This window comes from Uloborus diversus, chromosome 8 (assembly GCF_026930045.1).
Source record: "Uloborus diversus isolate 005 chromosome 8, Udiv.v.3.1, whole genome shotgun sequence".
Lineage (NCBI taxonomy): Eukaryota > Metazoa > Arthropoda > Arachnida > Araneae > Uloboridae > Uloborus > Uloborus diversus.
In genome coordinates, this window is record NC_072738.1 from 142,821,013 (window position 1) to 142,848,418 (window position 27,406).

The window sequence follows — 27,406 nt, forward strand, 5'->3', positions numbered from 1 at the left end:
AAAAACTTATCAATCAAAACTCACTCAATTAAAATTACTAAATTTAATATACTTAGGATTTATTTCTACAATGTAACCAGAAGCCTGAACTTGCCCAATAGTACTTAGGAACTTAGAAAATGAAATTTAAGATATTTTTAAAAAAGATTAAGGAAGGTAATCGCACAAATCCTAACAACCTCAAATATCAAAATAAATCTTTCGTTATTGTAAAAACTCATTCTATTTAGCCAGTTAGGATAATATTTAATAATTGGGATAACATATTTGACTGCAGTTACCATTAAGGCTTTGACATTTTGGAAAACCATGTAAAACAATATGTTCTTTTTATTTACAGCTACAAGCTTTCCGTAAGTCAACTTAAAGCATTGTAAAAACTATATCCTTTTAACAAATTTTGAACATTCTTTTATTAATAATTTAAAAAAAAGAAATACACAATAACTGATCAAAATATGTGAACTACAAGGCAAGGAAAATTAATATCACACAAACTTGCCTATTGTATTAAAAATTTGCATAATTGTTTTAAAAAAAAGTCGTGATATAAAAACAATTAAAACAAGAACATGATAATACAATAAAATAATGCTTGGGTAAAAAACTAAATTAACAAGATTTTGCAAGTTTAGTCTACAAAGCCTGTGAATGGGACACAGGAAAATAAAACTCAGAGCAATAATAAAATTTTGCTTGCCTTTTAAAGGAACAATTATCATAAAAGTTATCAAAAATCACTTCATACTTTGATATGTACAAGACAATATAATTTAAAAAACATAACTCTCAAAATCACCATAGAAATTATTTGCATTTTTGTGAATGCCAGAAAAATGACCAATATGATGATTAACCTTTCGACTAATAGACACTGAGATGAACAAAGCTCAATTGTGTAATGTTTAGCTGTTCTGCACCACAATATTTGATGATTTGAAAGAATGTCTCATTCATTTTTACAGTTCAGACAGAAAGCAGCTCTCTAATGATTCGAGTTCAAAAGCAAAATTTTCTTTGAAACATGCCTTTATCACAAGAAAAACGCTGTGAATTTTGTTTAACTTTTCGACACTAAGTCTCAAAAAGTCTCACTTTCACTAAAAGATAAAATTTCATTTTCTCTTTTTCAAACTTTTTCGCTTGAAATATTTGAAAAATCAAATGTCCTTAAAAGCATGTTCAATCATCAATATCCATTTCTTATGATCAAGCAAAATGAAATAATACAATGAATAATGATTCATCAATAGGAAATTTTGTTTGGCTTTTCCTAGCTGTATGTTGACTTTTAGAATGTTTTTTTTTTCTAGTGACTAGATACATTGCATCTTTGTGCAGGCTCCTATGTTTCAAAGTGCTTGTATACGGAAGTCACATATGTCATGATCGACTGCCAGTCGGGCCTTTCCTGGGAAATTAATTCATTGATATTCTAAAGGATGAGAGAAAAAGAATTGATTGCAATGGAGCATTAGGAAACATGAAAAATTGAATGAAAGTAATAATAGATTATAAATAACTTACAAATGTAACTTTACACACAATGTGCAGATGCATTGTATAACAGGGCTCATAGCAAGCGCAAAAAAATGTATAGGAATTTAAAAGGAAAAATATAGGAGTTTGGTAGCTAAATATATAGGAGTTTAAAAGGAAAAATTTAGGAGTTTGGTAAAAAAATATATAGGGCTTTCGAAAAAGGATAGGATCTAGTATGTCTGAAGCACTGCGCAAAAAAAACTGAGTGCCATTATCAATTTCAATTCTATAATGCATGAAGTCATAGCAATGTGAAGAGTAACAGATGTGAAAGCAAATGAATTTTCATACCCACTGCCGCTAATATAAATCATGTTTGTTTAAAACAGTTTCGATTCAATTAAGCAAAATTCTGTGAGCGTGTATTTGTTTCTTTTTTACGTGGAATTTCACATTCAATTTAAGAGAGCTTTATTAAATTTTTAGTCAAACACCATGTCATTAGAAGTATACTACTTACTTAAAATATAAATTCTGATTATTTAAAGAATTTTATCGCAAAATAGTATAAAAAAGCAATTACGAAATTCAGATTTTAACTTATATCTCTTATTGATTGCTAAACTAGGTAATAATTGATTTGGATATTTGTTCTTTAATGTCATAAATCTACCTTTAGTCCTCGGTATTGGTATCTCATTGCTTCAATGTCAACACGAACGATGAGAAAACCGAGAGCACAGAAGTCCCGTCAACTCCATGTCTCTCTCCGTCTCACTAGTTTTGTCGAACTTTTTCTGAGGAAACTGTTACAAAAAGGGTGCAACACTCTGCCCCCCCCCCTCATTTCATTATTTACAGGAAAAAACTAGTTTTACTAAACAAAGCCAAAGAAAAAAAGACTTCGAGAATGCATCACGTTTGCAGGAGAGAGAGAAATGTCTTGTATGCTTGATTCATGTAAGCGGCATGTTTGATTCAAATATTCAGAAATTTTTTAATGTTAAAACTTTTCAATGATATATAATATTAATATGTGCAAGTAGTTTTTCACTCCCATATTCAGGAATTTTTGTGAAATTTGGGCCTAAAATGGAATTAAAAAAAAGAACTATTTATCGGATTTTTTCGAATTACAGCCTATGTCACTCAGAAAGAAAGCACCTTTCATATAGTAAAGGAATTTTCCAAATAGGTGCAGTGGTAAAATATCTAAACGGAAGTTTAGTACATATGCCAACATTAAAGATGTAAGAGCGCACAGAGCAGTGAAGAAAAAAAAAACAAATGGATCAAAGGTTTTTGCATTTTTGGGTAGCATTTATAGGACTATGAGCCCTGTATAACTAATTGATACATTGCATGCACATGTGTTAACGCGTTTTCAGGTTAAATTTACATGGTTAACACGTTTAGGTTAGGACATTGTTAACATGTGTTAACATGTTAAATTACACAGTGATGAATCAAGAGTCAAATGGTTCAGCTACTAAAGATGCTTTGGAGCAAAACAAGAAATGATTGCAAAATGAAGCAGCAAAAGATTAATTTGGGGGCGTAATACAAAAAAAACTAGTATGTTGTGGCCATCACGAAACTTTCTTCTATATTTTTCTTTTTTTTTTTTTTTTTTTTTCTGATCCCTCCCCATGCTTGACGAGGAAGCAATATTCCCAACAAAAACAAAATTACACATGCAAAAACATGACCCAATGTCTGAATTATTGCAAAAGCAAAGCAAAGAGCGAAAATTGAAAGTTATTTTAAAAGCCTTGCTTGAATTAATTACAAATATTTTATTTGTTAACAAACATAAGATGGCAACAGTTAAAAATTTTAAATCATTGAGATAATATTTCCGATCATTTCCATACAATTAAAATCACGAGAAATACGCAGACGACAATCTATTACGATTTATCTTTCTTATTGTTGCATTAATAAAAATATTTTTATTCGCAAAAAAAAAAAAAAAAATCAACACCTCTTGGAGCGATCGGCGTCAAAATTGAACCAAAGCCTGTTTACGTATGGATTCACATATATTCCAAATTTCAACCAGAACGTAGCATTACTTCTTGAGATAGGGCACTCAAAATGGAAAAAAAGAACGGGTGATTGCGCTACCCCCTTTTTAGCTGTTGACACAAAAATAAAATCAGTTCTTATACCCACTAAGGGCTACTTGCCGATAAATTTTTCTTTCATTCCGTTCATTATTTCTTGAGATACAGCAGTCACAATTGACGACAAAAAACGTTCTATAGCTCAACCCCCGTTTGAGTTATTGACACCAAAATTGAATCAGCACCTGTTCCTGTTAATACCAACATATGGACCAAATTTTGTTTGATTCCGCCAGTAACTTCCTGAGGAATAGCAAGCACGCGTAACTCGAAAAACGTCCCATTGCTCCACCCCCCTTGGAGGAATTCGCGCCAAAAACTAATGGGCACAAGTTCACATAGGGGCACATATGTGTACTAAATTTCGTTCGATTTCATGCGGTAGTTTTTGTTGTAGAGCGGCCACAAAAAACTGGTCACACACAGACGTGACACACATACATACACACACACATACATACATACACACACACATACATACACACACACAGACAGACAGACATTTTCCAAAAATGGTCGAAATGGACTCAGCACACCTCAAAACGTTCGAATCCGTCAAAATTCGAAATTCGAAAATTTGCACGAATCCAATACTTTCTTCTATATATTAGATATAGAAGAAAGTAAAAAAGCACAAAACTTTTTGCTTTGTATGAGAAAAATCACTGTTTTGAAGCAGCCATATATACAAATTAACCAAATGTCAATAGGAATGTTTTTCAGATTTATAAGAAAATATAGAAAAATAGGAACACTTCTTTACCAGAATGCTACAAGATCCATTTGCTGACAAATTCTCAGACCCATTGTTAGATATCAACGATGGAAAATTTGCTGTCTATGAAAATACTGAATGCATGAAATTGTCCACTAATTTCTGCACCATTGTTGATTCGAAAAAATGTTCTCATTGAACCCATATTTCAAGATGTATGTACACAACACATGTATCATGCATGGTTGGCAGAAAGAGTCATATTTGGCAGCAAAAAGAGTGGAGGTTGAAGATTTAAACTTTGAGATACGGGAGGCGACTTGGTATCATACAAATCGATCGATACAGCTTGCGATGCTGATGAAGCTGTAAATTATCCAACAGAGTTTTTGAATCCCAGAAATGATTTATGTGGCAGAACAAGGTCTGCTGGGTCAGCTAGTAATTGATATAAATCAACATCAACAAAATACTAATATTTTGAACTACTAAACTACTTACCAAAGTTGTTTGTATTCCAACAGATTCTGCAGCCTGAAATGCTAGAGTAAAATTTCGTCTCTGAAAATTAAGAGTATAAGAATCAGGTATACAAGAGCCTGCTACAAAGGATGTTAAAAATCAGCTTACAAATGATGTTTTGAAGGGGGGAGGGGATCCCAATGTACTTACTTTGTCTTTATTGTCTAACTCATGGTAGGGAATCATGTGAGGCAGATATGAATGCAAGAGTGCACAGAATGCCAAGCCATCATTCCAGCTACTGCTAAAATTGGTGATATCGATTCCCTGCAAAAGACAAACCAGTTACCAATTGGTTTACAAGCCTTAAATGACATTTCATATTTTGTACAAAGGAGACAAAATAGGCAGAAACTTCACTTTTAAATGATTTTTATAACTTGATAATTGTTAGCTTAAGTTACAAAGTTTCATTTCTTGTCTAATATATTAAAAATCTCCTGTCAGGGTGTTAGTGTTTGAACTCTTCTGAAAGGGCTAGACTCATTTTTATGACATTTTTTAGGTGTATTTTGTAGGTATGAGAATAAGTCGTAAAGTATATTTCATACCACTATGTAATCGGGGTGTGACTATGCAGAACTGTTTTTTCAAAACCATTGTAAGAGCCATGCTTAAATTAATTAAACATTTCATTTGTAGACAAACAGAAGATGGCAACAAAAAAATTTTAAATCTCAATACATATATTTCTTCTGTGCATGTGTTTGTCACTACAAGGCTTCTAAACGGCTGGACCGATTTTGACGAATTTTTTCGTGTGTGATTAAGTTGACCGAGAATGGTTTAGAGTCACAATTTAATCAAATAGGAAATGTTTTTGTTAATTAATTTATTTAAACTTTGAACAGTTATATCGCCTTAATGATCAATATTTATTTTAACCTATTGTTGAGCAAGAAATAAAATAAATATTTAAACCTTTTGTCGTGATGCGCGCGATTAATTTTGTCAAATTATTCGAAAACCAAAAAGATAACGATTTTAGGCCGTGGAAGTGGAAGCATCGCTGCCGCGCATAACCTCAGACCAACGACTGCCTTGAATGCCCAAGAACAAAATTTAAAAGAGACTTACCCGGGGGTGGTGTTTGTTGACGATAGAAAACACAAAATTAATTACCACACATTCTTTATTCTACGTTACTTCCAAGCAGACATGAAGACAGGCACTAGGCATGGTGATCACCAGAACATTTCACACATAGTAAAAAACAAATGCGAGGAATCCAGACTTAAGAGTTCAAAAAGAAAAGGGGGAGCTGGGAGGGGTTGCAAAGTTCGTTAACGGTCAAAAAAAAACGTAGAGTTCACGCGGAGGGTGGTGAAGTATTTAATTGTAATGTACGGAGGACGGACAGTTCATTATGGTGGGGTGTAATTCAGGGATGACTTATTGTTGACGATTTCAGTTGAAGGCCAATGTTCGTTGAGACAAAAAAAATGGCGCTGGCTGTAATCTCCATGGTGACAATGTTGAGCTCGTCACACGCTTAAAAAGGAATCAGGATACCTTCAAGGTAATTGCGGATCCATGCCGTCACCTCATGGTATGTAGATCATCGAAAAAGTAGTTACTTAAGGGGACGATTCAGGTGCACTCTGCGTGCCGCCATCGGACGCCATCATTCAGACAGGCGATGGATCACCTACGCTCTCATCATCGGCTGCGACGAAGTAACGGTCTTGATTATTATATTGTAAACATATATGAAAAAATAAAACGTTCACCTCATGTTGAGGTCTTAACAATTTCGCGGCGAGCAACGGCCGTCCCCAGACGCCGTGCACCGATGCATCATTATCGCCATCGTAGAACAAAAACCGGAGCCGCAGAAAATGCGACCGAGCGGACAGAGAGCAGCAAGTAGAGTGAAGTGGGGTGGAAAAATGAATCGGCAAATGAGCGATCAGATCCGGGTACGCGGTGATGCGCGGGAACCAATGAGTGCGTTTGGCGCCCAAACAACGAAGGGAAGGGGACGCTACGCCATTTTAATGGCTGACAAGAAGATGCAAAAAATTGGATCGACGCTTGAAAAATTGACAAAAAGCTAAACGATGGGAAAAGTGAATAAGTCATATTATGATATCGTAAAGTGTGCAAAATTTAACGGGGGAATGCGGGGAAAACGTGGAATGCACAAGAAAATAAAAAAACAACTAAATGGGGGAAGAAAACGATTAAAATGACCGAAAACATGGGAAAAATGTAAATGGGTGAAAAATGTGATATGCATTATCACATACACTGGCAAAGCAAAAGAAAAAAAAGAGAAAAAAAAAGAAAATTTTAAGTCCAGCTCCAATTTACCAAAACTTTACACAACAAATTCATACATCATATATATTCAAATGCATAAAGAGTTGTAACATCCAAAAAAAAAAAAAAACATGGGATACAGTTTTATACTATCGTCAAGGTAGAAAATGGGTAAGTCAAAGAAAATGAACTGTTTGCATTTTCTTTTTGCATGTCATGATTGCACCCTGCTCACAAAACAATCTGCCACACACGACCAACCAAAAGGACAAAAAAGTACACACAGTTGTGATTACGTGAACAACACATAGCATACCAAGAGTTAAAAATATAAACATTCAAAAAAAGTTCACAACTACCCAACACATGTAGAAGGTATGAATACAAAAAATGCAATAACCCTCAAATATGACCATTCTCGATATGCATTAAATTATACAGAAACATATTAATGCACAAAAGACATTAGAATCATTATCTTGACTATCTACGTCAAATGTTACACATTAGGGTAACATGAGTAAAAAATTTCAAGTAGAAATTTTTTTTTTTTTTTTTTGTAAACAGTTCATATTATTAAAGAGTTCAACAGCGTAGTGCACCAAATTACCAGGAGCACACTCAGTACTAAATTTGTATTTGAAAAAAAAAATTTAATATTGAAGACACACTAAGATTGAGACGGACAAATTCATAAGCATGAAGAGTAAGACATAATAAGGAAAACCGGTTGTAGATATTAGGACATAATCGAGAGATTGACATTATCTTGTGGAGGAAAAATTGTTATGCACATGTTGACATACATATGTTGGTACCAACAGCAAAAAATATGACAGCGTCCTGTCATACGTAAAAATTAAAAAAAACACATAAGAATACATTTCCAAAAACAGAAAAAATGAGATCGACTTGCCTTGTATTAACAATAAATTCTCATCACTGTGCCCCTCAATGAAAACAAACATAGGGGAGAAAAAAAAATTTACTTTCATAAAAGACATAGAGAGAGTCACAAGCAAAATGATACGGATTCCGGAATTACAATCACGACCAGCACGACTGCCCGTACATAACAGCAAGTGGCACGCCCTATGACTAAATTACTTACGACTACGGAGAAAGTAACGGGTTTGTTGACTGGCATGCAGAGGTTGGTGGGACACATTGTTATCTGTGTTAACAGACATTAAATTGCTTTTGCGAGGTGGGGCTAAACGTAAACGATTGACATGAATTACAAAAGGTTGCGCAGAGTCATCGCCTAAGAGTTTAATTTTACAATTTACATCCCCTACTTTGCTTACAACAGTATAAGGACCATCAAATCTAGGTTTAAAAGTGTCAGCCGCCTTCATGTATACAATATCATTTTGTTTAAAATTTCGACTGTGAGAAGCAGGCAATTGCCTATTGTTTTGATTGATCTGTTTGAGTTGTAAAGAAGAGTACGCCTCCTCATAGATTAGGCGAAGATCCTGCAGAACATTTTGTATATAATGTGAGGTGTTAAGAAATCAAGGTTGCACGTCATTATCAAAAGTGTCAAAAAACAAGGATAGTTCCCTTCCCAAGTGCAACATGTTAGGGGTGAAACCAGTAGATGAATGAGTTGTCCCATTATATATAGACATGTGAACCATAACAGCAACTTCTAAAGACACATTCTGCTCGAGTAAAGACAGTAAACTAGACTTGATTTGACTATTAATTCTCTCAGAAATCGAATTGGACTGGGGATGAGTACGAGAAGAATGCTGAATTGTAACACCTAAGGCCTTGTTCAGAGAGTGAAATACATCACTGTCAAACTGACGGCCTAAATCTGACAGAAGATACGACATTCTACCATATAGAGAAATGTAATTCAACATGTGCTTAACTATTGTGTTGGCAGTAATATTTTTACAAGGATAAAGGACAACGTGACGAGAAAAATGATCAGTAACCGTCAAAATATATCCATATTGGCGAATTGGACCTACCAGGTCGATTGAACAGAACTCACCAGGTCTCCTCGGAATCCAAATATTTTGCAATGGGGCGGGTTTAATGGAATAGGGCTTCAGTCGAATACAAAAATCACATGATAAAACAAAATTCGACACATCCCGATACATTCCTAACCAAAAATATTTACTAACAACTACCTCATACGTTTTCTTTATTCCGGTGTGAGAAATGTGACAAATTTGCAAAACTTTAGCTTTCAATGTGTCGGGAACAACAATAGTAGGTAAACAAGTTTTGTTGCGAACATGCATTAATAGGTTTGTAGTTGGACAAATGAAAAAATCCTTAAGCTTGTGAGCATGATGCAGATTAGGCTTTTGCAAAAAGGAAACAGCTTCTTTAATGTACGGATCATTAAGTTGCTCACGTAAAAAGGTTTTAATAGATATTTCATTATGTGCATCAGTTTGGGCACACACAAATGAATGAGAGCTTAAATTATGACCTGACTGAGGTTCACGTAGGGAAGTAGGGTGCGGTCTAATATAATTAACCACATTAGTGGATTCAACACAAGGAGTATTAGAGGGTATATCACACTGCATATTGTCAGGGGTGGAAATATCGGTGAAGGGAAGGATCAACTCCTTATCCGCATTGGGTTGAAGAGCTGATTCATGTAAATTGGGGTCAGGGCTCCGAGAACAGAAATCTGCTAAAATATTCTGAGGCCCAGGGATATATGAAAAAGTATAGGAATATTGACCAATTTCTAACAACCAACGAGTAACAACATCGGCTGGCGAGGTTACATTGCTGTAACGCTCTAAGGGCTTACTGTCAGACATGAGAATAAATCTTCTATTAAAGAGGTATGTCTTGAATGCTGTCATTCCCTTATATATAGCATACAACTCGAGTTTAATTGGAGGATAATTACGTTCAGACTTTGACAAAGCTTTACTAAAATAAGACACGGGTTTTAGAATACCATCTCTCTTTTGCATCAATACAGCAGCAATTCCCTGAAGTGAAGCATCTGTATTTAAATAGAAATCATCATTCCAATTTGGAAGAATCACAAAAGGCTGCTTAAAAAAGGTAGACTGGAGATCATCAAAAGCTTTTTGGTGAACATCATTCCATTCAAAAGGTTTATTTTTTGCGGTTAATTGTGTCAAAACATGGGTGCGCTCAGCATACTTGTGAATTAAATGCCTATAAAATCCACATAACCCCAAGAATTTCTTGACCTGTCGCACAGTGCGAGGTGGGGCAAATTTGGTAATTTTGGCAATATTAGAAGTAATAGGTTGAATACAGTTGTGTGATATATGAAATCCCAAATAATCAATTTCGGTCTGGAAAAAAACACATTTAGATGGCGATAAAGTTAGATTATGTTTGGAAAGAACAGAAAAGACAGCCTCGAGCTTAGATACCATCTGGTCAAAGTTTTCGGCACAAACCAAAAAGTCGTCTTGAAATGCATGAATTCCGTGAATTCCTAGCAATTTTAACTCATCAATTAACTGATCCACGGCAGATTGGAAAATGTTGCTACTTACCTTAAGGCCAAAGGGCAAACGGTTATGAGCAAAAGAGCCGAATTCGGTCGAGAAAGTCACAATATCTTGGAGATGATTGGGAAGGAGAATTTGCCAATAGGCCGAATGCAGATCTAAAACGGTATAGTATTTATAGGATGAGACGGCATTGATTAACGTAGAAATTTTGGGAAGTGGGTATGTGGAACTTTCGATGACGGAATTTAATAATCTTAAATCTAATGCCATACGGTACTTAGGTGGTTCATTAGGCCCAGATTTCTTACGTACCATTATCATCGGACTCGCATAGTGGCTCACATTTCTAGAAATAATTCCAGCCTCAATTAATTCATCCAATTCTTCCTGAACCTGTCCTTTTAACGCCTGAGGAATTTCAAAAGGTAAGGCCTTAATTGGATTATTGTTACGCAAAATGACAGAAGGAGTGACAATGTCAGAACATCCTAGAGCTTTGACAGATTTACTAAACACAGAAAAATTTTTCATCAAAATATTTAATAAAGTATCTTGTTGTGAAGTATTTAAGTGATCAAATTTAAAATCTGAAGGACTAAGTTCCTCTTTCCTGATTTTTAATACTTCGTCTGATGCAATAATTTGGTGACAAAATTGGGATTGATTGCTTGAGCATGTAGTTTCATTCAAAGAATCATTCAAAATCTCAAACTGTTCAGTGACATGACCCATTACCATACCTTTATTTAAATGAAGAGGATTATTACCAATATTTCTGATAATAGAGGAGAAATTATGTTTCTCGACTAAGTGTACAACGGGATGAATTTCACAAGTTATGTCATTAATAGTAGGAATAAAATAAATTTCAGATGATTTGACCGGTATGTCAGATAACGAAAAATTAGCAATGGCAGTTTCCCCCGGTTGGATAATTAATTTGTTTTTAAGAGCAACAGAAAAAGCCTTGTCACTATGCAGAGAATTAATTTTGGCCAAATGTTGTGAGATGTCAGTTTGAGGCATTAAAGGAGCTTTAAAATTATCAAAAGTGGCACTGCCGGTCTTAGTGTCAATTAACACATTGAAACGGGTTAAAAAATCATAACCTAATATCCCATAAAAAGAGGAAGGTGCAAAATCAGCAACAAAAAATGGGTGCTTAAAGAAATTTTTACCAATTTTAAATGAAACCTCAGCGCACGCAGAAAATGATAAATTAGAATTTACAGTCCTGATTGTGACTGTGCGTGAGAGAAATCTGCATTTTGTCAAAGATTTTATCTGTTCGAAAACAGCTTTTGAAAATAAGCTGACCGAAGATCCTGAATCCAAAAGCATTGGGAATATCTCATGACCAATTGAAATATTAAGTATAGGTAAGTCGCTAACCTTGTTATCAGAATGAACATTAAAAATGGATTCGGATTGTTTGCATCGAGACTCATCAGGCTTTGAAAATTTCGACAAAAATTCCCCAATAGTATCTTTACCAATGGAGCTATTTAAAAAGGTATGTAAATCTGGATATGTATTATGTTTCTTACATTGAACAGATTCAGTCTCCTGTACACTAATATTTTGAGGGACCAGAGATGAGAAATCATTTACCGAGGCCAAGCCGTCCCTCATGGATGACCCCCTCGCCAGTTTAAATTGTCTCCATTTTGTGTTGGAGTATTAAGTCTTACTTCCGGCGATGAAAATCTGTTTTGCGACAGAAAATGTTGGGGTGGAACAAACTGGTTGGGGAAATTAAAGTTACCTCGTGGCCTAAATGGAATACGAGGGGCAAAAAAATTTTGACTTTGAGGCCTATTTTGACCTTGATTTGAGAAATTGTTAAGGGGTTGACCCCCATTGTAAATCCGGCAATTAATCATTAAGTGGTTTGTTCTGCCACAAAATACACAAAAAGTGTTATTAGAATTTGGAGAGGCTTTTTGCTGGGGTTTGGGCAAAACAGTTTTCTCATTAACGGAAGAGACGCGAATGTACAAAGGACATTCAACAAGTGGGTGTGGACTTTCCCCACAAAGACGACAATTTGACATTAATTTAGTGACACATGTTGTTAAAGATCGTAAATTTTCGGCCAAGGCATCTATTTGCACTTGAGCACTAGTCATAGCATTTGTCAATTTTGGTTGGCCTGTTACATGTAAACAGTGTAACTTATTAGCCTTGTCGACTAAATCGGTAAACTTTGACGTGTCGACATCAAGTAGTTTGTCCTTGATATTCAATGGTAAAGCCGCCAAAAATTGGTAAGATTTTATTTGGGTGAGGGCAGCACTATCCGTAATAAAAGGATATGCTGAGTGAGCCGCACGTTCAACACGATGTGCTAAACTCTGAATACTCTCATGAGTTTCAAATTTGATATTTTGAAATTCTGAAAGGGACACAGAAGAAGGGGTATGCATTTTGAAAAATGCACGCAATTTGTCACAAGCCTGGTTAAAAGTTATAGACTCCAAGCAACTGGGATTGGTCGCAAAAAAATACAAGGCAGAGCCAGAAAGTTTTGACTTCAAAAACATAAGAGTCGTGGGATCATCCCAACCGTTTAAATTCTGCAAGTCCTTAATTTGTGATATAAAAAATTCAACAGTTTCCGGCTCGCCTGAATATAAGGGAATGGGGAAGTTAAAATTCCTACTCGCCACAGCACCTTGAGGTGACTCATTGGCCATATTCACACCTTGGGGTGGGTCGGTTTGAGTACTACCAGTTGACATGGCAACAAATGTGCCGTCTTTTACTTTAGCACAAAAATCAATGAGCATCTAATATAATTTTCACTTAATTCACACGGTGCAATCATGAGAAACAAAAAATTTTAAATGCAAATATTGTTGAAAGCACATGCACACATGAGAATAAATGCAACTAACAAAAAAAAATTTACATCAAATTTTTGAACTAAATTAAAAATATAAAATTCATATATCCCCCCATTAACATCACAGAAACACAAAAAGCCTTATGAAAAAAACAACAAAAGTGCATATGCATTCAACTTCAGAAAAAAAAAGGCATTCAAGACCTGGTCAAAAACGGCGCCATTTTGTCGTGATGCGCGCGATTAATTTTGTCAAATTATACGAAAACCAAAAAGATAACGATTTTAGGCCGTGGAAGTGGAAGCATTGCTGCCGCGCATAACCTCAGACCAACGACTGCCTTGAATGCCCAAGAACAAAAATTTAAAAGAGACTTACCCGGGGGTGGTGTTTGTTGACGATAGAAAACACAAAATTAATTACCACACATTCTTTATTCTACGTTACTTCCAAGCAGACATGAAGACAGGCACTAGGCATGGTGATCACCAGAACATTTCACACATAGTAAAAAACAAATGCGAGGAATCCAGACTTAAGAGTTCAAAAAGAAAAGGGGGAGCTGGGAGGGGTTGCAAAGTTCGTTAACGGTCAAAAAAAAACGTAGAGTTCACGCGGAGGGTGGTGAAGTATTTAATTGTAATGTACGGAGGACGGACAGTTCATTATGGTGGGGTGTAATTCAGGGATGACTTATTGTTGACGATTTCAGTTGAAGGCCAATGTACGTTGAGACAAAAAAAATGGCGCTGGCTGTAATCTCCATGGTGACAATGTTGAGCTCGTCACACGCTTAAAAAGGAATCAGGATACCTTCAAGGTAATTGCGGATCCATGCCGTCACCTCATGGTATGTAGATCATCGAAAAAGTAGTTACTTAAGGGGACGATTCAGGTGCACTCTGCGTGCCGCCATCGGACGCCATCATTCAGACAGGCGATGGATCACCTACGCTCTCATCATCGGCTGCGACGAAGTAACGGTCTTGATTATTATATTGTAAACATATATGAAAAAATAAAACGTTCACCTCATGTTGAGGTCTTAACAATTTCGCGGCAAGCAACGGCCGTCCCCAGACGCCGTGCACCGATGCATCATTATCGCCATCGTAGAACAAAAACCGGAGCCGCAGAAAATGCGACCGAGCGGACAGAGAGCAGCAAGTAGAGTGAAGTGGGGTGGAAAAATGAATCGGCAAATGAGCGATCAGATCCGGGTACGCGGTGATGCGCGGGAACCAATGAGTGCGTTTGGCGCCCAAACAACAAAGGGAAGGGGACGCTACGCCATTTTAATGGCTGACAAGAAGATGCAAAAAATTGGATCGACGCTTGAAAAATTGACAAAAAGCTAAACGATGGGAAAAGTGAATAAGTCATATTATGATATCGTAAAGTGTGCGAAATTTAACGGGGGAATGCGGGGAAAACGTGGAATGCACAAGAGAATAAAAAAACAAATAAATGGGGGAAGAAAACGATTAAAATGACCGAAAACATGGGAAAAATGTAAATGGGTGAAAAATGTGATATGCATTATCACACCATTGCCAAAGGATAATAAGAAAGCCAGCTCTTCTTTTTGTAATGAAAATTTTCTACTGTGATGTGTCAATTGGGAATCGATAAAACGTAAAGAGAGAGAGAGTGTGAAGCCTTCATTTCTCTCTTGAAAGCAAGGATCTTAGGTACTGTGATATATTTTAAAGTGAAATACAGGAAGAAATCGTGTTGCTTTCACTAGGTTCATGTAAAACGTGTCTTTTTCTTCATGTTTTTTATGCCAGTGGAAATTGGAAAACCTACCCCTTTTGTGGAAGGAACTTTTCATGTCACATTTTACAACAAAAATCACATCACCCATTTTTTTGTGGGAAATAAAAGGAATTTCAGGATATTTTTGCAAATTATCTCCATTTTCCAGGACTTACAAGACCTTGAAAAACATTAATGAAATTCAAGTATTTAAAAAGTTTTTCAAGTTGCGTACACACCCTAATTTAAAATCAAAATCAATGATAGAAGCAGAAAGAACAATAAAAATTTCCTACACTTGTTTTGGAGTTATGGCAAACACAATCCACAGTGCAAAAGATGCCAGCTTATGAATGAAAAGACAGAAGAAAAATATCGCATCTTTGCATAACAAATAAGTTCCTTTCAACCCTGAAACACATGTCTGCCGTTTTACTTGCTATTTGTGTTTCTATAATTGATTTTGGTGTTTGATATTTTGTACAAAGTTCTTTTTTTTTTTACTTTTAATTTATGCTTGAGATGAATGTGCAGTTTGATTTTAGTTTCAGAAAACAATTTCATAGACTAAAAGTATTTGATTGACCATGATCATTAAAACATTTCATGGTTTTGACATATAAAATGGTGGAGAGGTTGGTTATCAAATTTTTGCAAAGCATTTTTTTTAAGAATCAAACTAAAACTTGAAATGTCAGGCCTGGCTTGACACTTCACATACACAGTGCATTTTACAGAATACTAAGATAATGCTCCAACATTATGGGTTGCACTATCGTAAATAATTAAATAAGTATTTTCTATATAAAGCTGCAAGTTAAATAACAAACCTTGTAGCCTAAAGTTTTATTCTGGCACCATTTCAAAAGAGCATTGCGTTTAGATCCTCCTCCTTTAACCAGTGATGACAATGGATCTTTTTTCTCATTTATATCTCTAATAAAACAAAAAGGCAATTAAAGACATGAAACTCAAGATGATTTCAACATTTCAAGTCATAGATGATCGAAAAACACTCACCCATAGCTATTCCTTCTAATGGGATCCAACTTTGCAGCAAGAATTGAAACAGGATGAGGAGGTAAAGGTTTCAAACTATCAGTTTCGGTTTTAATAGTTACCGTTGCTTGATCTAAAGGTCCATTGTTCACAGTCGATTGAACCAAATTATCTGAATTCGAATGCTTCACTAAACAATGTCCAACTTTATTATCTTTTTGTACAGATTCAGTAGTACTGCGAAGATTTGGCTAGAAAATAAATTTCAACTAAGAACGTAATTTTACACAGCATTAATTCAATCAAAGATGTTCACTTAAAAAGCATATGATCAAGACATACATATAAAAAATAAGATAATAAGAACAATAAAAAACTTTCATTTGTAGATAATTTCTAAAGTACTCAAACTGCTGACACCAAACAACCAAATTTAACAAGTAGTACTGTATCTCTCAAATATGGTTGAAGTACAACAGTTACTTAAAAAACATTTGACATGTAAGAGCAATTTATTAATGATCTTCTAAAAAAAATTGTACACAAACAACAATTGATTTTTTAAAAAAATTTTGAAAAAAAAAAAAAAATAGAACCGACTTCAAAATTGCTCTAAAAAGTGAAAAATAATTTTATTCTTTAAACACCATCGATAATACTTTTAAAAAAATTTTTTGAAGTTGGCGCAAAAACAAAAAGTGAAATCCAGTGTAATGATGCTTCGTTCATACTTTTTTCAGAAAATCATCCAAAGTTAGGAACGAAACATTTATATCGTTACTCAAATATACTGTTATCAATGCATAATGTATGTGGTAGTGAAGAAACTAGGTATGGTTAAATTTATAGTTGTAGTTGAGTTATGGCTGTGAATGATCTTATCTATCGTTTTTGCGCCAACTTCAAAAATTATGTTTCAAAGTATTATCGATGGTGTTTAAAGAATAAAATTATTTTTCACTTTTTAGAGCAATTTTGAAGTCAGTTCTATTTTTTTTTTCAAAAATTTTTTAGTTCATTCTTTTTAGTGTAAATGTAGATATTTCAGTAAGAGTAAGAAGTTACCTAGTAAGAAGTTCGGCTCTACATCACTGTTTTGCTTCAGAGAAGCCTTCATTCAAAATTATCATTACAATTACTATTAGTGTTACTGTTATGTGGCACAAAACTTTTATAACAATGGGTTTTATATTTAATCATTTAATAGGGAAATTACATGAAATTTACTGTTTTTTGCCCATAACTTCTTTTTTAAAGAACAAATATGGTCAAACAAAGTAATGGGACCTAAGTTGAGCCATCCCCTATCCATTAAAAAAAGAATCATCAAACTCTGTTCATTAGGCGAGATGCTGTGAGTGGACAAACAAAAAAAAAAACATACATACGGTATGAACTGATAACTGCCTCCTTTTTGAAGTCTGTTAAAAATTATGTATATTTTAAATATTTAAATGAAAAAATACAGCACACAAATATGAGTTTTTACATTTTATTTTGAATCTCAGTATGTGTGGCTTGAATTTGATAAATCTCTCTAGTTTTGTAACCCATTTTGTGTTATTGATCGGTTTTTGTCATCAAAAACATTGTGCTTCAAGGTGATCACATCAGCGGAGACTACTTTTGAAAAATAAGGTTCAACACAAAACCTTTTTTAGACTTCAGCTTCTGTGAATTCCCCCCCCCCCCCCAATATTGTCCATAAAAATGCTCGTGGCGACAATCTTCTTTTTTTGTTGAAGATTGTAATCAGAGATGCACACTTCACTTGATACCATTTATGGCATTAGCATATGGTAATCCTAATTAGAAAACCTCACACTGCCACTTGTTTCTAAATGGAGTTACATGACTTTCTAATTGGAATAATGATACACAAATTAGGACATCCAAACACTTTTGCGAGAGAGCAACCATCAAACTTTTGGAAAAATTCTGACAGTTTTGATATTTAAATATTTACTATAACACCACACTGCATTTATATTTACCTTAAAGATGTCATTATTATTTCCAAGAAGAATTGAATTAGCATTGATTCTTGATTCAGAGGCAAGACTGTTGAGACTACTTGATGAAGAACTGCAACTGCTACTCGGTCCTATACACGATGCGAGATAAAAGTTGAGACTTATTACTCAGGGATGAAAGCAGTCAAATAGCAAAAAAAGTGAAAAACTGACAAGTTCAACTAACAAATATGGTGGAATAAAATATAAGTGGAGGAGTTCACAAAAATTAGGTACTACATGCTATGTACCAACGGGCGTTATGATGTCCGGAGACTGCAGTTTTGTCCATGTTATGGACTCATCTGCCTGGAATAATCAACGACCGAGCTGGATGCAGATAGTCTCTCATTGATGCTGAGATTACCAACAAACTGGCAGCCAAAATTAATTTAGCACACCAACAAGAGTTCGCAACTAATGGTGCAATTCAACTCATAAAATGGAAGCCAAGCTTATGTAATAAGCAGTAACTGCCCTTAATCCAGGGATAATGTAGAACTATAGGCAATGTAAGTACGTAGCCTATAGTGCATGCAATTCTGTCTTAGTCCTGGCTTAAGCGTGGTTACTTGGAGCTTATTAGGCCATTCAGTGGCCAATTCTACATTCAGTGGAGTTTTTATAGCTGTTTTATTTAATCATCCAACTATTTAAATGGAACTTCTCATGCTATTTAAAAGCTTTTTTTATTTGGCAGATTATTTTACTTTTTAAAGTCTTAATTTAACTGTTTGGAAGATCTTTTTTCACTTTAATGGGACTTTTATTCTTGTTCAATGGTTTGTTTCGTTCAAATGGTAATTTTAGGGACAAAATAAAGTACAATAGCTCCAAGAAAGAATGTCTACATAACTTTGACCAAATATGGCCGCAATAAATAAAATGAAAAATTACTCCTTAAATCACAAATGCACAAAGCGTAGGTCCTATAGTAAAAAAGCACACATTTTAGCAATTTTACTATGGTACTTATAAGATCAGCAAACTCACCTTGCCCTTTTACATGCTTTGTAGCATTTTCTATTGACTCAATAAGAGAGCGAACTGATTGCTGATTGGCTCCTCCTCTGTCATTTCTTTTGACTGCAGCTAACTGCCTACGGGAGGAACATAAATCTTTTTCTGCTGTGGTAAAAATGCTCACATCACTGCCAGAGATAGTTAAGCTATTCTTAATGAAGTTAGCAGGAGCACTTTCAGTTTTTACCTAGGATGGATTATGCACAAATTAAGTTTACATTATTAATAATCAGGAGCACATTTTTTTGAGTAAGGGGGGGGAGAAGTACAATAAATTACATTAAGATTGTTTTTCAGAGTTAAATTACACAAAATGCATATTGCTGCTGCTAAAAAAATAATGGAAAAAAAAAATGGTGCTTCAAATCCTTCTTTAAGCTGCCATAATTAAAATTTGGCAAAGAATTTTGCTAAATACAGAAGTGATAAAGTGAGCATGATGTCAAACTAGATCATGCAAAATATGGTATATTTCTTGCAAGTCATAAGAATAAGTAATTTTTATCACAAAAAAAAAGAAAAGAAAAAGAAAAAAAGAATTCATTGCAGATTTTAATGAAGAGAAAAAAAAGATAAGCGAAAAGAAAATATGAACAGAGAAAATGGGCAGACAATAAGAGCTTTTTGATCTTTCATTAAAAATTTTGATAAGAAATGTACAACAGTTGTGTTTTATATGCATACTTGGTGTAGCAGGGCGGTAGTAGCAAAAAAGGTAAAAAGCTAAGTAAATAAAGCATTAAAACCATTCTAAAATTAATTTTAGCACAGTTAGAACCTTTTTAGGTAGCAAATACTCTCATATAAAGAATTGCAGTATTTTTATTTGTTTAATAAAAATAACAAGTTTAACATTTTTTTTTAATCATTTTTTTCTTTAATGAGTTAAGACAAATTTTAGCCACACAGACATCCAAATTTACAATATTTATGCATGAAAGTTCATTGAAATATATGAATTGCTATCTTGAACAATCTACAATTTTTCTTCCTTTTTCTCAGAGAGCACAAATGGTTACTGCCAATTTTATCATAGCAGAAATCAGATTTAATAGTCTTTGACAAATATAAATTACAATCATGGTTTAAAAAATTTCATGATGCATACAAATTCAAATATGTACACTAAGAAATGAAAAATTACAACAATTATGGGCATATCTGTCTAAAATTTAATAACTCCTGATAAAGAATGAAATCAAGCTGGAAAAATAAATCCTGATTGAAATAAAAATTAAAATAAATCACTTTAAGGTATAGTGCAGCTCTGGTTAGTTGAGCTATGACCTTGACAATGTTTAGCTCTTTTTTGGGAGAGTTCAAGAAAAAGGAAAAGTGTTATTGGAGTGGATTTGAGATAGTTTGGGTAACAAAAATACGGCGAAAATAACCCAACTCAGCTAAAAATACCCTTTCCTTTTACCCGGAAAAGAGAAACATTGTCCAGGTCATAGCTCAACTAACGAGAGCTTTACTATAGTCCGAGTTGATATAACTCCCAACTTTTGAGACAATTCCAACCCTTACAGGATGTAAAAGGATTGAAATCTCAAATACGGCATGGCAACTTTCAGCGAAGCACGTGTTCTTGGTGCCATGCTGGTGAACTTGGTAATGAAACACATTTTTAAATATATATTGAATAAAATATAAGTCTGAGAGGTAATATTCTACAAAAAGCACATGATACATTCACATAACAAATTGATTTAGTTGCATTGCATAAACAGGGTTCACACTCTATTAGGATGAAAAAAATTCCATGACTATTCCAAGACTTTTTCATGACTTCATTAAAATTTTCATGACCTTGTTACGTGAAGAGAGAGAATAGTACTGTTTATTATCAAATTTGCCAATTTTTGAAAATGAGCATAAACAAATTTGCTTCAAAAGTTGCCTTTTAGTGTCAATAGTGCATTCAATCATCCACATATGACAGTATTTTGGTACTTTGAAGTAAAGTGATTCTTTCTTAAATTCCCGTCTCTAAACCAGATATTTATTAAAAAAAAAAAAAACATTCAGTTGTGAATAAATCTTATGATTCAAATGTACTTGTTTATTTATTTGCACATTTTCAAAGGCATGTAAATTAATAGGTTCAGAAATTCCAGAACATAGTGCCTGATTCCTGACATTAAACATAGCAGTGGGTCACATGAATTAGTTTTGTGGGTTAGGTCGTATGTTGGGCACGACTGTTTTAGAATATTAGAATTCCCCTCTTCCTCTATTCTATCGCCTGACTAAAGATCTTTATTTTCAAAAACCTTCAACAAATTAAGATAAATTCTGATAAATTACTATATTATAATAAGTTTTTACGAGTGATGGAAACAAACTTGGATACAACTGAATTGCATTTTTTTAGTAGGCGTGGCAAAATCAAGAACGTACAAGTTTACATGAAATACACCGCCAGCTCAGTCATTTCAACTGAGGGCTGCAGATTCGTGCTTATTAGCACTCATCAGCCCAGCGCCGGGCTGATGAGTGCTAATAGTAGCTGGAGTGACTGAGCTGGCGGTGTATTTCATGTATGTCTGCCTTAGCCCTGGGTATAGGGCGGTAAATTACTGAAAAAAAGTACAAGTTTGCTACTACAGTGTATAAAATATAAAAAGAGTTGAAAATAATGATAAATTCAAAATGAGTGATGCCCAAGCAGTAAAATCACATTGCAAAAAAAGACTTGCAGCTGCTGTAGAAGCGGATGCAATGAGATTTTGAAATTCAGATTTGTTTTTGGGAGCATTCAATTTTCTAGTTTTAATAGCTTTTATATGCAATACTGTTAAATCACTCAAGATTTCAAATGCTGGTTTAGCCAGTTTGTTGCTTTCTCTTTGCTCAGGACATTTTCCAATGACTTTGAATGAAAATTTCAATTTTCCATGACTTCCCAGGTCTGAAAAAAAATAGCTCTTTTTTTTCCCATGACTTTCCAGGATTTTCACGACTCGTACGAACCCTGATAAAGTATTTTTCCACTATTATTCTATTACAGGAAAGAACTTGATCGTAAAAGACAAATTCGAGAGGAATTCCCCAACATATGAACTTTATTCATAGCTCAAAAAATACATGAAAACTTGGTTGCCCCATTGTTTGAGAGGCTTTGATAAAAAGTGTATACCAAAATGAATTTTATAGATAAGACTACCATGAAATCTACTTACTTTTAAAGCTTCATTTTCAGCTCCTAAACTAGACATTTTTTCAAGCAATTCTTTATTTTCAGCCACAAGTCTTTCGACATCACGTTGAGCTTCTGTTTTAAAATCATTAGCAACTCGAACGGTGGTCAATAAATCAGCTTGAAACTTATTCCACTCATCAATCTATTACGCAGAGCACAAAAAATTATTAATAAGAAATCTTAGCAAGAAAATATCTCAGAAATAAGGTATTTGAGACGTTGACTTAAAAGGAACCTAAATGACAAAAAAAAAAAAAAAACTGCTTTCATACTGAAATACATTTTAAATTCAAGGCCAATAGTGTAGTAAAGGAGTTACGTGCATAGCTTTTGTGATTTAGTTTTGGATTTTTCCTAAATGTAGAGCTTGTGTAAACTCACAACCTGGGCTTTGAAAGGGAGTTAAGTGCTGATGACCTCATCAAGTTTCATCAACTCTCAGGGGACGTTACCAGCTTTAATGATTTTTGAGCACATAAATATTTTAAAATACAATAAATTCATTAAAATACAAGAACTTTAAAGGGACCTCAACATACATGAGACAAAACAAGATCTCCGGGCGATTTTAATTTTTGGAGCCAAAGTATCATAATTTTTATTAAAAAACACATAAATAATGAAAACAGCTTGTTTTGAAAATAAAACATTATCAGTATGGTTTTAACAGTTATTTTTCCTAATAAATTTTTTCTCTCTCTTGTAAAATGTAGTTTTTGTCCCTTAATTCTTTCAATGTCAACTTGTCATCAATAGTTTGTCAGCAATTGTAAGTTTCTTCAAAATAAAAAAACAAAAATATATGGCATGCATGAAAATTTTAAAATAAAAAAATGCCTCCGATGTTCTATGCCGCAGATTCAATAGGGAGTTTGACTTCATGACTAAGAAGTACTTCTTGCAGTTGTATGGTAAACAATCATCTTGGAAAATCATCTGCATTGAAAACTTTTGTTTTATGAAGTTGAGCTCTCATTGGGTAGCAATTTATAATTCAAAACAGGATATTGCATTTCAAGATTAATAAGTTATATCCAGCTTTATTTGCACACTAGCAGTGTCTCCCCATATTGCCTATGGTAAAAAAGTAAAAGGTTATTTGGTTTGCCTGTTTATTTGTAGTTAACTTCTATTATGCATTAAATAAGTAATTTGCTTTTCCAAGATATCTATATGTTTTAGGCAGATTTGAATATTTAGCAATACAACTACCAGTTGATTAGCATTTATTACAACAAGAATTGTATTTTTTTCAAGAAAAATGAAAACAACAAAAACTTACTTAAGAAGAAAAAAAATATATCATGATAGTAAAGAAAATACAACAAACCTCTGCTTTGTGTTTCTTTTTCAGATCTTCAGTTTCTTTCTGGGCCAAATTTAGTTGGGATGTTGTCTCATTAATAACTTTCTGCAATTCCCCTAAACTTGCTTTTAGTTCTCTTTTGTCCTCTAAGTGATGCTGACATTTCAACTTTAGCTGTTGTACGGTATCTTCTAAAGTAGTCCGTTCTCGACTAGCAAGCTCCTTTTCAGAAAGCAGTTGCTGGAGGTGATATTCCAAATCCGAAATTTGCTTGTGAGCATTATTTTTAGCAACCTAAACAAAAGCATGCACAAAATTGAAATAAAATTTGGATATTACATCAACATATGATTCAAGTTTTCCTAACACTTTAGTTTCAGCATTGGTCATTTGACATGGTGGAAACTCTTAGTTTTCAAACCTTAAAAAGTACTGATTTTTAAAAAACCTATTTAAAACATGTTCTTAAGTTTAACCTTCTAGTTTGAATTATGGGGAAAGTATTTTTGAAAATTATATTTTAAGTACAGTTAATAGTTAAAAATCATTTGATATGGCATTTAGCTGAAACAATACTTTTACGAACAAATATTCCAAAACATTAATAAATACAGCAAAAGTACTTTTACTGCTCAAGTAGTATATTTTTATTTGTCGTAGAATAGCAAGAAATAACGAGTTCTCAAGTATATAAAACTGAAAGAAAAAATTGAACATGCAAGAAAATATAACCATTTTTATCATTCACTCACACTAGAGCTGATATTCACAAGTTACAAATTGATTTAATGGGAAGTTTAGATGGATGACTAATTTAAGACAACTAATTTGAGTAAGTTGAAAAGAAATTTAAAATATAAATACAACTGAAACCGAAAGCTTAATCGCTGCAGGCTTCATTCTTTCGTCAAAGTACAAAGCATGAGGGGGGGGGGGGGGGACTAGGAAAGTAAAGAAAAGAAGGACTTAGTATTCTGGCTTAATATGCTTGGTATTGTTTACTGTTTAACAAACAAGAACTATGATAAACCTAAATAAGATGCTAAAAGATTTCTACCTGATAATATGCAATACAATAAAACCAATATGCCAGGTTTCTACATATGAGCAAAGAAATGCACATAAACGTGCTCGTTATATATGTTTGGCAAATAAAAATGTATGAGTAGGATTCCAAACATTTAAACAGGAAAAATATTGAAACTTTGGCTTCTCAAAAAATTGAGTATCAAACTTTTGCAAAATAGTGCTGGTTAACTACTTTGATATAATTATTCTTTTTTATTTTGACGTAAAATTATATTTTCACTCTAAAACTTAAAGGAATTAGGAAGGAATTAATCTTTCTTTGGACTTGGGTAATTCTTAATTTACCCGAATTTCTTGCTTTGCATGCTGCACATCTGAAGGGAGCAGGCCATAAGTTATGCACATTTATTTGAATGAGACAGAACGAAATATTCAAACATCCTTTTGTAAAAATGCAGATTGTGTGAATTTAAAATAGAAGTCTTTTACTGTTGCCGTCATCATGATTTTTACATAAATGGTTTTGTAGAAACATACTAGTGTTTCGCTTAGATCTAAAAAGGGGCAGGGTACTTCCTGATAAAAGGGTACCTTCTAAAAAGAGTTTTGTAGTAAAAAAGGACAAAGTTATGTAGTATAATCTTCCCATACCCATTCAAGTGGACAAGGGGGAAAAGAGAGTTACATTTCAAAGACTAGCAAGAAAATTTGCTTTTGTGATCAAATATTGATTAATTTTAAGGGGCAAGGTGGGAATATTGAGAAATGTAAAAAAGAGAGAAGGACACATCAAAGGTTGCCTAAAAGGAGGCAGGGCGCAGCGGCCTCCTAAAAATGTCTAGGAGAAACACTAGATACAATAAATGAAAATAAGAATTTGAAAGAAATAATAATAATAAATAAATATAAGTTTCAAACTTCAACCTTATTCAGAGTTGCCACTCAATTTTGGAAAAAAAAAAAAAAATTCCCTGTGTTTTCCCTGTATGCAACATTAAAAAGTGTACAATGGTATTTATAAAAGAACATTAATATCCTGATAGTTTCATCACAGGGGGAAAAAAATAAGATGTAAAAATAAGGGGAATTAAAGAAGAATTTCTTAACTGAAATAATAAAATGGTGATTTTAACTTTTAATACAAGAAAAAAAAGCCTTCTCACAACCTTTCATTACTTAGACCGAAAAAGATATAAGTACAGAAGTTAAGCACAACAATAAATATTGATGACTAATTTCATGCTCTCTAAATTAAATTAGTGTAAAATTCAAGATGCATGTCAAATAAAACAATAAATAATCTTTGCTTTCCTGATAGACATTTTAATATTTACCAAAAAAAAAGTAAAATCACAATTTTTTTATTTTATTTTATTTATAACCTTTATTAAGATTATTGTTATTATTATATTTATTTTGGAAGTTAATACATTTGCTCATTGATTTTGCAAAAGATTCCCTGCATTTTCCCTGTTTCTTCAGGTTTCCCTGTGGCGTGGCAACCCTGTTATTTCCAAATTAGTGGAGAGGCTTGATTTTCAGACACCTGCTATTAAACCTGAAATGTTGCTCAGATTGAATCTAAGTGAAAACAAAAAATATCAAAATTGAAAATTTAAAGTACCATATTTTCATCCTGCAATTGAGTCAGCTGGTCTTTTAAACGAGCAACTTCTCTTTGACTAAGAGCTAACTGCTCTTGAAGTCTCACGGCACGCTCTTCAACTTTTTCTTTGTCTTTACGAGTTTCCTGCAGCAGTGCATTTAACTCTGATGTGGCACCCGCTTCTCGTTCCCTTTGGAGCTCAGAAACCTTTTTAAAAAATTCAAGCAAAACTTTAAACTATTTAAAGTAGAAAATATTTTTTTCCTAATTAATACTCTATTTTTACAGAATTTACAATGTTGAAACATGAGAAAAGTGGGAACAAACTCTCATTAAACACAGACAAGAAAAACAGAAACTAGTTAAACCACAAAATAAACTAATTGAAATTGCATTGTGATAATAATGCAAAGCTGCAACTTGACAATAAATGTATTCGCTAATGAGAATATAGAAATTCACATCATATAAACACAGCTTCAATAATTGAAGCTTGGCTCGGGCCAGAAATGTGACAAGTCACAAGGACGTGAATTTTCAATCAAAATTTCTGTTTCTCATAAATAAGATTGAAACAAACATGACGATGGATTATGTCATTTGGAGAAAAACATATCTTGTTTTAGTATTGCAGAATATAGAATGTATAATGCCTTTGAAAAATTCTACTAATATTTATTTATAAGTTGAAATTGCCCTACTGAAAAAGTCACTTCATGTAGCATATCACATTCTTGCCAAAAGCCCTTCAATTTTAATCCCATGAACACCGATTAGATACATTTACATTTATACCTTCTATCAAAGATTTTTTTTTTTTTTTAACGTTAGGTTAGGGTTAAGAAATAGTGTAATCAAGTTTAATTATAAGTTTTAAATAAAAATGAAATAAAACATTGAAATCTTGTTGGTATATACATACTTTTTTTGCTAAAGAGACATGTACTTAAAAAGATAAGACAATTCCCAAAATGAGGAGAACAATAGTATGTGTAATATCTTTAAAAATATATGATAGTAATGTCTTTATAAAATCTAT

General features: G+C 33.6%; 1 protein-coding gene across 1 annotated transcript in view; it reads right to left on the minus strand.

Annotated features, from left to right (window-relative positions):
* Positions 1 to 550: 550 nt before the first annotated feature.
* Positions 551 to 27,406, minus strand: part of LOC129228647 (cytospin-A-like) — a gene marked incomplete at its 5' end in the record, with an annotated part of 42,385 nt that continues 15,529 nt past the window's right edge. Inside the window, 10 exon segments of the mRNA XM_054863330.1 lie at positions 551 to 1,435; positions 4,825 to 4,884; positions 4,996 to 5,112; positions 16,021 to 16,126; positions 16,211 to 16,440; positions 18,184 to 18,293; positions 19,195 to 19,411; positions 22,407 to 22,568; positions 23,757 to 24,026; positions 26,386 to 26,574. Coding sequence (XP_054719305.1) covers positions 1,346 to 1,435; positions 4,825 to 4,884; positions 4,996 to 5,112; positions 16,021 to 16,126; positions 16,211 to 16,440; positions 18,184 to 18,293; positions 19,195 to 19,411; positions 22,407 to 22,568; positions 23,757 to 24,026; positions 26,386 to 26,574 — 1,551 coding nt within the window.